We start from the raw sequence: 15,849 nt of genomic DNA on the forward strand, positions 1-15,849 counted from the left end.
AAAACTTTAAGGGAATATAATGAAATCTGGATTGTGAATTAAAAGTAAAGAGAAGTTTGATTTTGATTAAAAAAAAAGTTCATGCACTGTTCTTAGACATACATTGTTGTGAAAAGTATACAGAGCGCCTGTTTCATTTTTGGATTATCTCTGGCCATGATTATAGAAGATCTTCTGGGTAGACTTTCCACTAAACTGTTGATGAACAGATCTGACTATATGGTCATTCTTCTAACAAAATGACAGTGAGGTCATGTAAGGAAGATGAATAAATAGGTCTTCCTTAACTGATGTTCTAATTACTCTTAAAATTTTCTGTAGGATTTAGGTCAGAATTGTTCTGGCCATCAAAATTCTACTCCCATTTCCTCAAGCCATATTGTTCAAATAGGAATTAACAGAATGACAATGTAATTTTCAGTTTTTTTTTTTTTTTTTTTTTTTTGCCAGGCACTATAACAAAGGGTCCAGAGGAAATCAACACAACACCATACCACTTCCACCACTTAACAGATGATAGCAACACACTGTTTTGTTTTATGTAAATCTCACCAATGGAGGAATGTAAATCAGTAGTAAATTTCTATCATGGATATGCTATAGGTTAGATAATTCAGAAACAGGGAAGTTTTTTAAACCACTTCAGACAACTGTCACACTCAAACATATACATCTCTGATTTGGAGTGTGCATGTATTGTGATTGGTCCTTCTACAGATGATTCTCACTATATAGCAAGCACATTCACTATAACAAGCCACTGAAAAATCCCAATAATACACAGAACAGGATTAAGTGGTGGTGGTGGTGGTGATTATTCATAACAGTGCTTCACAGTATAAACAGCACCATGAGAAATATATAATTTAATGAACCAGCATCATCAGGACACAAATTACAACTGTGGCAAGCACAGGGCACTCAACTAGACAGTTGGAAAAACAATTCAAATATTAAATGAAAAAAGAAGCGGTGCCCTCTACAGGACACTTTATTAGGACCTAAAGACAATAACCATAACATTAATTTGAAGAAATCAGGTTGTATTGATAGTTCCATATCTTTGACAAATTAATATAGCCATACTTGTTGAGCTTAGAGAGTGCTTCACAGCCAATGCTGATTCTAAAATTAGTCTTTCTAAGCTATAGTGATTTCTATGTAGCACAGATGTCTTCCATTTAATCCTTTGTGAAGGAATACCCAAAGCATGGTCTACTAGTTTGGACAAGCCATACAGATAACTGTGGATGCAAGTTGTATGTTCAAGGCAGATGTTAACAGATCTACCAGTCTGTCCAAAGCATGCTAAACTGCAGCCACATGAAACTTTTCAGGATGTGTGAGAGGATGAAGTTGATCATTAGGAGAACAGATGGAGGTAGCTAGCTGGGAAAGTGGCAAGGAGATTATATTTTTTGTGAACTTAATCTTCTTTTTGATATGCGCTGGATATAAGTAATGAAAATAGTTTGTTGTAATTTTGTGAGTTGATTACAGGAGCAAAGCAAAAATTACATTTTAATTTGTGCTCTGATGATGCTAGTTAGAATACCAGCAAAATAGTATATTTAATAAACTAATATATTTTTTTTTTCTCTTGCTGTTGTTTATACCATGAATCACTGTTATGAAGTCACAACAATACCTACACAAGTACAATGCTCTGCTAAAAGAAATTCATCACTGAAAATTACCCACTATAACAAACAATTCCAGAATTCCAGTGACTCCAAATCAGGAACCACTGGAATTTGCTGCAGAGAGAGAGAAAGAGAGAGGTGACTATATGCATGACAGCCTGCAAGAAGTAACTGTGAATCAACAACACAACATAATACAAGCAATATTTGAGTTAATGCTTACCTTGTAATCAAAAGTGCTAGTGAAAGTAGGAGGTTTGTCGAGGAAATCCCCAAAATTTTGAATTATCATGCCAACAAATGCTATTAGCTGTGTGCTTCATATGCATGCAGTCACATGATATTTTGCTTAGTTATTGTACTATGTTTCTGTCAACATATCTGTTCAGGGTGTCTGTCAATTTTTTGTTGTGTTTAAAATGAGCAATTTTCACGATTAACGAATTCATGTGAAGTTTTGCATCAAATTGGGAAAATCTTTCATGGAGACATTTGAAATGTTAAAAACAGCATTTGAGAATGAGGCTTTAGGCCACACTTAAACATAAGTGGTGGAAACATTTCAAAGATGGCCAAACTTCAGTTGAAGATGATCCTCATTCAGGATGACTGTCAAAATCGAAAATTAACAAAAATGTTGCAAAAATTTGTAAAGTCATCCTTTCTAGGCACCGTTTAACTTTTTGTGAGGTAGCTAAAGAAGTAAACATTTTAAAAACTGTCTGCCGTGAGATTCTTATGTAAAATTTAAGCATTCATTGCATTGCAGCCAAATTTGTGCCTTGCCTTGTGAATGGTGATCAAAATCAAATTTGAGTTCATGTGAACCAAGAGCTTTTCAGTCGTGCTTACGAGAATGGAAACTTTTTTAAAAACATCAATAACATGGATGAGACATGGGCTTATGCTATGACATCAAAACAAAAGCTCAAATGTCACAGTAGGATCACCACGACCCAAAAAAGCAAGACAAGTGTGGTCAAACATCAAAGTGATGATTACAAGTTTTTTTCAATTCTGAAGGCAATGTTCACCATGAATTTCTTCCACAAGGCAAGACAGTGAACAAGGAGTATTATCTTGAGGTAATGCAACATCTTTGTAAAATACAACATCAATATAAACAGCTGGGAAGTCTGATTCTATATTGGTAAGAAAAAAAAAAGTGCCTATAGGATCTCAGTGTTTTGAAACTGCAACAGGCCACAAAGACTGAGAATGGAAGAATAAAAAAAGCATTGTCAGTTTGTATGGGAAAATGCCCTTCAATCATCAGTGGAACAATCAAATGGAAACACAATCACTATGGAAGGTAACGTCGATCATGCATCTAATCATCATATGCCAGATTCATTAGCAGTTCAGCTTTATGGAAACTATACAATGTACAAATGAACATGATCAGTAAGCATAAGCATTCATCACTGCATATTTCTATATCTCTCCCAATTCAACTTACCTGAGATATACAATTTCAAAAAAAGGAAAATAAATGATGTGGGACAGTGGTGGTGAACCTATGGTAAGCGTGCCAGAGGTGGCACTCCCGAGAATTTTGCTGGCACGTCAATGATTTACATGTGATATCCTTTTATACGCTTATAAATTATTAAGCTTTTTTTTTAATTGTTACAATATGTACAAGTTAAATTTTGTTTTACAGGAGAGAGCAGCTATGAAGGCATGAATTTGATTGGTGCAGTATTAACAAAAGATCACGCAACCCAAAGACAAATGGAACCGACAATTTTTGAGTTGAAATGCTAATTCTCTTCAACCGAATTCCATAACATCTGCAACTGTCATAACAACATTCACTATATATTTCTTAGTTTTAAGACATTCACGACGGGGTGTCATTTTTCGTTCCGACAGAACTTCTCAATACCGGCAGGCTCAACTCACAAAGTTTCAACCCATGATTGGTTTTTATTGCCTTGTTTGCGTTTGACTGGAAGGGTAACTCATGGTAGAATTTTATTTACAAATAAAATTCTACCATGCTTCAATTCATGGTAGAATTTTATTTGAAGTTAGCCTCTATGATGTCATAATGACATCAAGAATTTCAAATGCAATCAAACAAACACTTATTTCATGAAATTGAAAAATTGGACAATAGTTTTAGTTAGATACTGTGTTTCCGGTGCAACATATGGTTTTGCTTGCCTATACAGCATAGTTTCTGCGAGAGGGGTACATGTGATTCATTAGTTAGGTGCCGTTTTTATTCCAGCTGTCTCTAATTGCACTATTTGTTGAGAAATATATTACAGAGACTGCAAAAGCCTCTGTACCTTATTCAGGGATACAATAAAACTATTTTTTTTTCTTGCATCTACAGTATATAATGGCTGTTGGGGAAGGCGTGTTGTTTTTTGTGCAGAAAGTATATGCAAAACCTTTCAATGTCTTTTTTCGTAAAGTAAAATCAGGGGGTGCCAGTTATACACGAGGGCAAATTATATTTCGACAGTAAGTTCGCCGACAAGTCAACATCCTTCTGCTGCTTCCCCTGCTCCGCTGACTTCTATGGTGAGTTACAATGCATAAATATTTTTCTCACTACCGTTTTTTTTTTCCAAACCAAAATCATTAAAATCAATTTAATAATGCAATAATCAATTTTAATACTGAATAATATTATAAATTTTCAGTGATCAGAATGGGATATGTCAATGAAACTTATCAGAAGTTAATTTAATGATGTTGGCCTGAGGAAACTACAATATTGTAGCATTAGTTCTGTGATTGATAACTAATTTAAATGCGTACTTTTATATTTGTCGAGATGCTACACCGTATACATTAATTGTATTAATACTCTTTATGATTATGCCATAATTAATTATTAATATTTATTTACTAAAATAAATGGACAAAAGACTTCACATCGGTGATACAAAATTATATAAATTAAGTGGATATTAAATCCAACATTATTTCAAAGCCGACTACAGAAACTATAGATGTTTCTTGCGAAATCTGACCAGAGATCTTACAGGAATACACTTGCCAAATTTCCCACGAAAATTCTATAGTTACTGTAGTGTTGGCTTTGAAATAATGTTGGATTTAATATCCACTTAATTTATATAATATTAATACTTATGTTAGTTTAATGTATGAACTTTAAAAAAATGGGAACAGTATTTACGAGTAAGTTTGTTGGGACTGAGCCCTCTAATACAGTAAGAATAAATAAAAATACAGTCTATAGAAAAAGAATTGAGAACTACTGATCCTTAGGATTCCCTGATTTTTCTCTTTTCTAATCACATGTGCATTCATTATGCATTTCTCACCTGCCAGTAGGCAGAAATAAGCAGTGGCAAGTGCATTATTGTTGTGTATGTGCACTGTTTTGTTTTTGCTACTGTAAATGGGAATTATAAAGATAATTTAATTTAGGCATATAATAAAATGTTGATTTTTTTGAAACTATAAAAAATGCATTTGATTTAAGTTGTGAATTATTTTGTTACAGTTCTACCGAACATGGCTGGCGAAAATAAACGAAAATTATCACAGTCAAGCAGTAGAAAGTTCCAAAGCTGGTGGACTGAAGAGTATGGCATGATTAATAAAGCAATATGCGTTTTATGTTCCGGGACAGCTGTGTGCAGAACGTCGTCAGTAAAATGGCATTATGAGACAAACCATAAATCACTCCTTGAGAAAAGCAAGGACGAACAGAAAGAATTTATTGCTCGAGCAATTAAAAATAGGAACATCCAGTCAACAACCCTAATGAAATTTATCGGCAGTCGTTCAAATATAACTGCTGCTAGTTTTTTTGCCTCAAATGTAATTGCTAAATACGGGAAACCTTTTAGTGATGGGGAATATATAAAAAAGCATGGTTAAAATGCACACCAGTTCTCTTTGAAGATTTTGAAACGAGAAAAAAATTATTCAAAGAATAAAAGATATGCCTTTGGCTAGAAACACAGTGAAAGATAGAATCATAGAAATGGCTAAAAATATAACTCATCAGCAAAAAAACAGATATAAAATCTTCTGGTTTAATTTCTCTTTGTCTTGATGAGAGTACTGACATAACTGGACCAGCTCGTTTAGCAATTTTTATTCGTTATTTATTCGGCAGGCGCTTTAAATAAACGAAAATTTATAGAATTATTAAGTGAGGTAAACTCGGTGTACAATGGTTTACTTATATACAACAATGTCCAATGGTCAAGTCGTGGGAAAGTTCTTCAAAGATTTGTTGAGTGTTTAGATGAAGTGTTTAGAAAATCAGATTTTTTTTATATAATGAGAAAATCATTGAAAAATACAATCAATTAATGAACGTCGAATGGCTTTCAAAATTAATGTTTTTTACTGATTTGTGTTTACATTTAAATGAATTAAATGTTAAACTGCAAGGTGTTAACAAGACAATTATTGTCATGTTTGATTTAATCAAAACATTCAAAGCTAAATTACCAATTTTTAATCGTGACGTCAATTCCAATACCTTCCGATATTTTCCAAATACAAAAAGGTCTTTGCAGATCTAGAATCCCATGAAAAAACAGATCAAGTTAAATTGACAAAAGAGTTTTCTACAGTTATTCAGTCAGTAACCAACGAATTTTCTTCTTTTCTTTGATTTATGCAGTTCAGGCAATTTGCAGAGACATCAAAATTTATTTTGCATCCGGACACAAAATCAACAGATAAACTCAATTTGGAGATTTGAGTGGCTGAATTTGGAAGATATAGAAATGCAACTAATCGATTTTCAATCTAGTTCTATATGGAAACAAAAGTTTGTCGATTTGAGAAATGACTTGGAAATAATGGAAAATGATCGATTATTTGGGGCAATTAAAAAGAATGCAGAGGAGGAAATATTGAAAACTTGGAATGCCATTCCTGAAACCTTTTGTTTAAAAAAACTAACAATGGCTATATTATCAATTTTCTCCTCTACATATGCTTGTGAGTCATTATTTTTTTAAATGAATTTTATAAAAGACAGTCTAAGAATTAGAATGACTGATGAATCTAGTTCTGCATGTGTATTACTAAAAGTGACAAAATATGAACCTGATATAAAGCATTTGGCATCTAATGTACAACAGCAAAAATCTCATTAATAAATTGATATAGATAAATTAATAATAGGTTAATATTGATTTGTATACGACAATGTGTATGTCAAATTAGGTGTTCATTATTATGAAATTCTATATTAATCTTTAAACTTGTCTCAATAAAATTCTGCAATTAATTTTTATTAATTAATGTTAATTAATTAGTGTTGTATTAATTAGTTGCTGACGTGCCCAGCACGTCAGCAACTTGATTTGTAAATTTTTGGCACGCGCTGGCACATCAGCAACTCGATTTGTAAACTTTTGGCACGGACATAAAAAGGTTTGCCACTACTGATGTAGGAGATAACGGGGAGGATTCAAACTTACTAACAGGTTCACTTTACAAATATATGATGTTATCCAAAAATACAGAATTTTTTGGATTTGGTTCAGTATTTTCACAAACTATTGAACTTTGTGGCATTTTTTAAACTGCACTGAGCAAATTCAAATTAAATTCCTCAGAAGAAATTGTCAAAATTAAAAAAGCAGATTTGTAATTTTGTTTATTCTTTGGATGCATCTTTATAGACCTTTTGCTTTACTGACAACTCAGTATAAGAATGGGTTCATGAAGATACCTTTAGACTATTTAGACTTATGTGCTAGATGGAACTCATTATGGGGCTTAATGGAATAAATAAAACACATAATTAAACAACACATTTAATCATTCATACGACAGGGGGGTCTGGAAAGTTCTGATAAACACCTAAAACAAAAATGATATTAAAGCAACTGATATAACCACAAGAAAGAACATATAAAATATAAGAATATAAGTTACCTTCTTAACTCTGCTACTAGTATGCTCTTTCTTGTGGTTATATCAAGCTCCCCCCCCCCCCCATTGTATATTTACATCTCAGTCACTGAGACATTGTGTGGGAAACAATATGAAAATACATATATATTTGCACAAATAAGTGGAAAAGATTAGACTGAAAGCTTAAAGTCCTATGAAGCAGGCTTTCTATAGGTGCTGTTGGCTAGCCTTAGTTGTGTTAGGCAGAAGGACTAAGAATTCAAGTTTCCCAAATCTTGACAAGTTTAATACAACCACATTTATTGAGATTAGGTCACTTTTTTAAATTCTACTGCTGCATCTTTCAAATTTGTATGTTTCTTTTTTGCCATTTGATTCTATACAAGGTGTTCACCAAGGTACGTTCAGCAAGCCCTGACCATACTTATGATGACAGATGCATTTTTTTATGTTCTTCTAGGCAGATGTGAGCAGATCTCCCAGTTTGACCACAATAAGATAAGATGCAGGAACAAAGAACTTTGTAAACACCTGGAACTGAGAGAAGAGATAGAGAATCCTTGGGAGAGTGGAAGAGGGTGGCCAGCTTTAGATAAGGTTTGAATGCCATGTAGAGATTATACTTTTTTTTTTTTTTTTATAGTTCTGCTATTTTTTCTGATGTGCCCTGAATATAAGGACCAATGATAACATTACTATAGTCAGCATGCTGAGATGGATGCAAGGAAACAGGAGGAACAATTAATTTGGTGATCTTTTTTGACCGTGTAGCCACTGGACAAAAAAGTCTCGAATAAAGGAGAGTTCAACCTCAATAGAACAGATTTTGATAATGCCATATTGTTGAGATCGGTGGGGCAGGGGAGTGTGATGAGAGAGTTTGTTTATATATCTATCTGTGTGGGTGGGTTTTCTGTAAACTGAGAAAGAAAGCGTAAGAGGAAGATGCGTAATTAGAGCATCTAGAAAAGGCAAGCTATTATTATTTTCTTTTTCTATAGTGAACTGGATTCTGGGGTGCTGTCTGTTAAGATGGAAGAGAAAGGAGTCCAATGCTTCCAAGTCATGTGGCCAAATAGAGAACACATCATCAATATTTCTCAGCCAGATTAAAGGTTCAAGAATAGTGGTATCTAGATCATGTTTTTCAAAATGTTGCATAAAATAATTGGCTACTACAGGGAAAGATCCCATGGCTGTATCCTCCATCTGTTATCAAATAGCATCTTTCCAAGTAAAGGTAGCTAGAATGAATGGCAAAATTAAAAATATCAATGATATCCAGGGATGATTACAAGGTTCCTTGTTCCTACAAAAATCAAATGAAAAAAAATAATAATAATAACACAAAAAGTACTATGATTCACTACAAAAAATACAAATTTGAAAGACTTTTTTAGAATCAGCAGCATAATTAAAAAACCAACTTATTATCTTAATAACAAATTAAAGATGCCAAGAAATTATATTATTGGTTTCATCCTTTATTCAAATTTAAGCAAAGAAAGTTTGCACGTGAAGTAACTTCACAACTGGGTTACTTGTGCATAGAGGCTAATGACTTCACATCAATTGCCTTAGTATTCCATAATGCAACACACATATCCTTATGGAAATGTATAATGCTAAGCATTGTGGGGCCACTACCCAAACCAGTATCAACCTTTATTGAGGTCTCATCAGTGGAAGCCAGAACCTAGAAGTGATACCAAGGTTGAAGTAATGCAGACGACATATTGCCATATACAAGTAGTCAAAAGGTGTCGCACCTTTTTATTAAAATACTCTGAATTAGAGATAGATGTTGAAAGTTTTTTCACTTGGTTATACTATAAATTAAAGATGCCAAGAAATTATATTCTTGGTTTCATCCTTTATTCGAGTGTAAGCAAACAAAGTTTGCACATGAAGTAACTTCACAACTAGGCAACTTGCATATAGAGGCTAATGACTTCAAAACAACTGCCTTAGTATCCATAATGGTTTGCACTTTTCCTTATGAATGTTATAATGCTAAGCATTATTGGAAGGGCAACTACTCAGACTGGTTTAAACCTTTAGTGAGGTGAAACAGGTGCTCATCATCGGCCTAGAGCAGTTAGGATAGGGATACAAGAGAGCCTGAGTATTAGGAGAAAAAAAAGACAGATAGATAGTATGAGAGAAAGAGAAAAGGCTTCGACTCTTTTATATCATCATATAGCCAAGGGCTATCAGTTTTTCTTTTTCATCAATCTCATGCAGATGAACAAGCAAAAGACCAATAAAGTAAAGTGAAAAGATGACTGATACCCAGGAGTACTGATGCCTTATCTGAGTTAACTGCCTTGAGTTGGCCATCTGTGAAATTCCTACACCTGACCATCAGACCATACTGAACTAAGAAGATGAAACCATTTAAAAAGCCTCTCATGCTTCAACAGAATTTTATCTACCCCCCCCCCCAGTGATTACTGCACATAATGTGTGGATGATGATCTGCACCACCTAGCCAAATATTTGAAATCTCCTAGAATGTTTCTTTCTCAATACAAAATTCGTCTGACTGAACAATAAAATTTCCACAATACAATATAAAGCATTTGGATGTCACATTGCTGATTTTCAAATCTATGTTTCTTTCCAACTTTCCATAAATGGTATTGTAATTCATTCATTATAAAAATGCTTTTCCCATTACTTACAGATGGTGGGTACTGCAACCTGTTCTGTTGTAAGTAATGGAATGCCCAACACATTACATAATCTGTTCCAAAATACGCAGGGCAAGAGGGCCACTGCGGAATGCATGTTCTTCTGTTTCCAATCGGTAACAGTGGTTACAGATTGAATCTCCAATGGTATTGACTGGAAGGCAGTCACATGAAATTCTCTAAGCAAGATCCCTCTTATCAAGGTAACCTTGGAACTTCAATAAGTTATGAAACAAAGTGTTGTTGTCAGTACCCAACTGCGGAAGTTCGAGGCATAAGTGATTAAAAATTTCTTTATACCAAATTTTAAAAACTTCTGTATCGGCTGGACTAAAAAATTTGCACAGGCTTACTATATAATTGCTTTTCTTCAGCTTCGTAATGTTTGTAATAACATTTATTATGTACAACTGAGCAGGGAAAATTATGGTTTCAAGTATTATGACTTCATAAAAAAATGAAAGTTGCCCAATTTTCCAGTCTTCTAAAGTTTCAATGTTCTTGTATATAGGTTCTTGAACTGGTAATATTGGCTAGGTGGAGAAGGGAATTCCAAGTATACTGAGGGTTCTCACTTAAGAGTTAGTGCAAAAGGAATGCCTCCAAGATTCCACTTTCCAAAAACTTTTATTTTTGTCTTGTCTGCATTAGCAGTTAATCCACTGCTCTTGCTGAATTTTTCCAAAATACCAAAAAAGATGTATATGGAATAATCATCCTTCAAAGTGCTCACAACATCACTGACATATGCTAATACCTTATTTTCCTTCATAGTTGAAGGAACTGTTATTCTCTGCACAGAACATGTATTGCTGACTTCCTGATAGCACAAGGAATAGCTATAGCAGCACAAATATGTCTTACCAGCAAATTTCAGACTTTAGTATTTGAATATTTTGAACAAAAAGAAAGTAAATGTTTTCTTGTTAAAAGTTCTTACTAATCTCTAAATAATTATTATTATTACCTTAAAACCCCATGGAGTCAATGACTCATCTAGGAGGCCCTTTTGTCATACACACAGCTCATCATACCATGCCTTAAACATACTAAAATTCTCTGCAGACACCATCCTCTCAGGTATTCCAATCATTCACAACTCTACATGCAAAAAACTTGATTCTCACTCCCTTGCTCACACCCTCCTTATACAGCTTCCAGGTATGACCTCTGGTTCGCCCCCTGATCGCTCACCATTTTCTGTAAAATCTCTTCAACATTGATCATATAACAATCCTTTACTAGCTAGTAAGTCCCTCTATCATATCACCCCTCTTCCTCCTATCCAGTAAATTGCATCTTCTCAACCTTTCCTTATATTCGACATTCCAGAGATCAAAAACTACCTTAGTCAGTCTCTGGACCCTTTCCAACATTTCATCCTTTTGAAAACCAATTGACCAAATCTGTGCACAGTAGTCCATGTGTGGCCTAATCAGTGCCTTATATAATGGAACAAGAATCTCCTTATTTCTACAAGTCAGTGTCCTCTGCATCATACCCAGAATTCGTTGTGTTGGCCTCACAATTTTGGCAATGTGTCCTCTAAATTTCAGATCCTTATCCACTATCTCCCCAAGATCTCTTATTTCCTCCACTTCCAAAAGTATATCCCCACCAAGCATAAATTCTATATCCCACCTTTGTTCCCCAAATTTTAAAACCTTACATTCTGCAACGTTGAACTGGCATCCCCATTTCCGTGCCCATTCACTCTATCTAATCAAGTCGTCTTGTAAGGTCACAACCTTCTTTACTCTTCATAGTTCGTCCAAACTATGTATCATCTGCAAACAACTGAATATTCCCATCCAAATCTTAGCCAATATCATTAACATACAGGTTAAATAGCAATGGCCCTAAAACAGACCCCTGAGACACACCACTAGTGACTTTTCTCTTCTGGGATATTGCTCTCCCATACACAACTTGCTGATACCTATGAGATAGCGAGTCTCTGATCCAATGTACTAAGAAATATGTATCAAAATTCAGTGTTTACTAATGAACACAGTACAGAAAGCCAAGTAAAGAAATGTTACTAAACCAGAGCAAAAGCATATATAAAGTAAAGTTCACTTAAAAAAAAAGGGGAAAAAAAGTACTGCTCATGCCCATGTGGAGGGAAAAAAAATTGTCATATTTAACATGGCTTATTCAGATAACAAGTTTAATACAAAAAATTGCCACCAAGCTCAATGCAATTCAAATTAAATTCCTCAAAAGAAATTAGTAATAATTAAATAAGTCTCCTTTTACTTAACTTGTCTGATTTATATATATATATATATATATATATATATATATATATATATATTAAGGATACCAAGTAATTTTATAAACTTGGTTTTTTACTCCTTCTCCCAAGTAAGCAAAACAGTTAAGTTTGTGCCTGAACGTAGCTCAAGTCTAAAAGGTAGTGCAACACCAGGGCAACTCATTGTAAAGGTGGGTAAAGCTCTGATCACTATTCTTAGTATTTCCCATAATGTAAAACACATCTCACTAAGAGATGTATACTGTTATACATTATGGGTGGGGAGTCACTACCCAAACCTGTTTCAACCTTTTTTAAGGTCTCCTCGGTGAGTAGCTATATATATGCACACATCCACATCAGATATTTAATGTACAACTAAAACTGGATAAGTTAGGTATAGTTTCTGGGAAAATTCCCATGCTACTCCTCTTAAACACTATTATTATAATAACAGCTATTATAGCCTGTTTTTGTTTAGGGGTGTTTTGACACACCAAAACACACCCCCATGCTCCTTCCCCCCCTCTTTATAAACAGCCTTAAGCAGGATCATGAAATTGGAAGACATCCTGGAATCAAAACAAGGTATGTATAAAATTTTTCCACCTCTTTTATTCTGCTATAATTGCCTTCTATACTCACCCATAATGCCCTAAAATATATATACCCTTTTTTCAGTAATAATAGCCAATGTATTTAAAATAAGGGCACTCCTAAACAAAAACAGGCTATAATAGCAGTTATAAGTTAGTCGTTATAACTGGATAAGTTAGTTTATGAAGGCTCCTCAGCTTATATGTTAAAATAATTTTCCTGAAAACATAAGAACATACCTATCAAGGATTAATCCACAGGGAAGGAGGACTGATTCAAGTGATTTTTCATAATGACGAGGAACACAAAATGCATGTAGAGGATATCCTTGATAATCATCTGGTACCTAAAATATGAAATTTAAAAATTTGGTTTCTAAACAGAATATATAAAATTAGACAGGACTTGCATTTAGTCTACTTGCACTTACAGTTTTGCAACTCCTATATTCTTAAACAAAACTCGGTCACTGTTAATACTCATAACATATTCCTTCTACCTATATTATATGTTTGTATATATTCTTTGTCACCGGGATGTTGCAAATTATCATTCATATGAATTGTTTCTCAGGAGAAAACTGATTAGTATTCAAAACCATAGTATTCAAAGAAAATATACCCATCTAAAGTAAAACAGTTACAGATAAAGTAATTGAACAAATTGCACTTCAATTATAAAATAAGTTGCAATAAATGAAGACATATGCAATAAAATAAATTCTCTAAAGTAAACAGAATAAAGCAACCAAGACCGATAATAGCTAATAAAAAATAATAATAATACACACACAAATGATATATATTTTTATATATAAAATATTTTATCAAATCATACTCATATGGAAGTGAAGCACAAGACAACAAGAGGAGATAATAAAATCATTGCAGCAGAATAAAGATATACTGAAAGAACTAAATAAGATAATAAAAATTAAAAAAAAAAAAAATACAGAAATAAAGGAAATACAATCTAGAATGAATGAAAAAAAAAAAAAACAGAAGTTAATGAATTATAGACCAAAGAGATTAAGAAACTGAGGCAGCATGAAAAAGATGCTGGACAGAAACCATCTTTGGTTGACAGAAAAAAAGACCTGAAACAAAGATGAACTGGCACACATTTACATATGAAGATCAATTCTGCTTTGATAATCATTCAGTTGGCAACAGAAGAGAAAGTAATCAACTTGCAATACTTTAGAAACTACTTTAAAATACTTTATCATTAAACTATAGGAAAATATTACAGTACTTCAATTTGTCATGATAAGTTCAAAATTCATGAATACCTCAACACTGCAAATTTGGCTGAAATATGGATGAGGGTTGATTTGAGTGAGGCATGATAAACATTTTATATGTAAATTAAAAATCGATTTTTTAAAAGAAAACCTATTTGTTTTTTTTGGCTTTATTTTATAGCAAACCATACTCAGTTTTGCTGATGATAGCACTCTCCATTTATACCCCTCATACAACGTGCTTTGGAGTTCAAAACATTGAGCTTCAAGATCATCTGTATTATAATAAGTGCCCTGAACAATGACCTACACAGAATCTTTGAAGAGGATAAACAGTGCCACAACAAGCTTTTCATGAGCTCGTTGCAAGATTTTATTTTTGGCTCCCCTTTTTTTGTAAATAAATAAATAATAGAATAGAAATAGAAATTTTGTTTATAAATAAACTGTGTACATAATAAATATGCAGTATATTTATATACTGCATAATAAATATTTTATTATGCAGTATATTTATATATATTACATAATTAAAGCCAGAAAATTATTTTAATGCAATTTTCTGGCTTTCATTTCAGTAAATTCATTATTCATATCATAATTAATATCTTTGGCAATATTATAATAAAGAATATTCTACATAATTATATAAACTTCATAATTAATATCATTTTCTTTTTTTCGTTATTCAGATAATGTACACTTTTATGACATAATATAAAACTGACCAATATGTGTTAAAAATTGACCAATATGTGCTAAAAACGTTGATTTACAACAATGCAAAACACATACATGGCAAGAAACCTTGTGAATGGAACGAAACTTCAGTACAATAATACAGACTACAGCTTGGATCATTCCAGGGGCGAATTCTCCGTGCTTGCTAAGCTTGCTGCGCAAGCTCATTAACTGAGAAAGAAGTAATATTTATTTGTTAATAAATGCATGCATTTATAAGCATTCCATTTAGACTTTTATTTTTGTAGACAGAAGACATGCTAAGCTTGCGCGGCAATAATTGAGCTTTGCATTGTGTATCGAAGGCCTATGCTTGCTCATCTAGTCAAAGCTACCTTGGCTTGCTTGGTTGTAGGAGCTTCCAGGTCCTAGCAGCAGCACTGTGATTTCATGTGCATGCATAGCCATTTAACGTCATCTCACTCTGTTGCTTAAACACAGGCCATATGCAGTCAACGTAGCTCTAGCCAGTGAGTTTCAGCCAGCCTTTACAGTGTGCATGTTACTTGGGAAAATTAAGTTACAACCAACTTTTTATGACGATGCTATTGACCAGTTCATAAAGAAGAACCATAGGGTAGAATTTGTATTCAAGTAGCTAAATTGAAAAAGATAGAATATCATTTGTAAAATAAATGTTGTATTTGTATGATTAAATGTACATAAATTTCTAAATATATAGTTTTAAATGGTCAGTAATTCATTATTCCACTAATCAGACTTCAATCACACCTTTCACTTCCTGAATGATAACAAGAGCAAGCATGAATTTCAAGACCAGTATTCGCCCCTGGATCAATCTAC

General features: G+C 33.4%; 1 protein-coding gene across 4 annotated transcripts in view; it reads right to left on the reverse strand.

Annotated features, from left to right (window-relative positions):
• The window catches only part of LOC150100446 (hypoxanthine-guanine phosphoribosyltransferase-like), a 137,070-nt gene that overhangs the window by 111,816 nt on the left and 9,405 nt on the right, over window positions 1-15,849 (reverse strand). For all 4 annotated transcript variants that reach the window (XM_090403148.1, XM_090403146.1, XM_090403149.1 and 1 more), the window contains exon 2: window positions 13,301-13,407. In XM_090403148.1, the coding sequence (XP_090259274.1) occupies window positions 13,301-13,407 (107 nt within the window). The remainder of the gene's footprint in view (window positions 1-13,300; window positions 13,408-15,849) is intronic.

Source organism: Typopeltis vanoorti, chromosome 13 (genome assembly GCF_054136105.1).
Source record: "Typopeltis vanoorti isolate ZY-2024b chromosome 13, IOZ_Tvanoo_1.0, whole genome shotgun sequence".
NCBI lineage: Eukaryota > Metazoa > Arthropoda > Arachnida > Uropygi > Thelyphonidae > Typopeltis > Typopeltis vanoorti.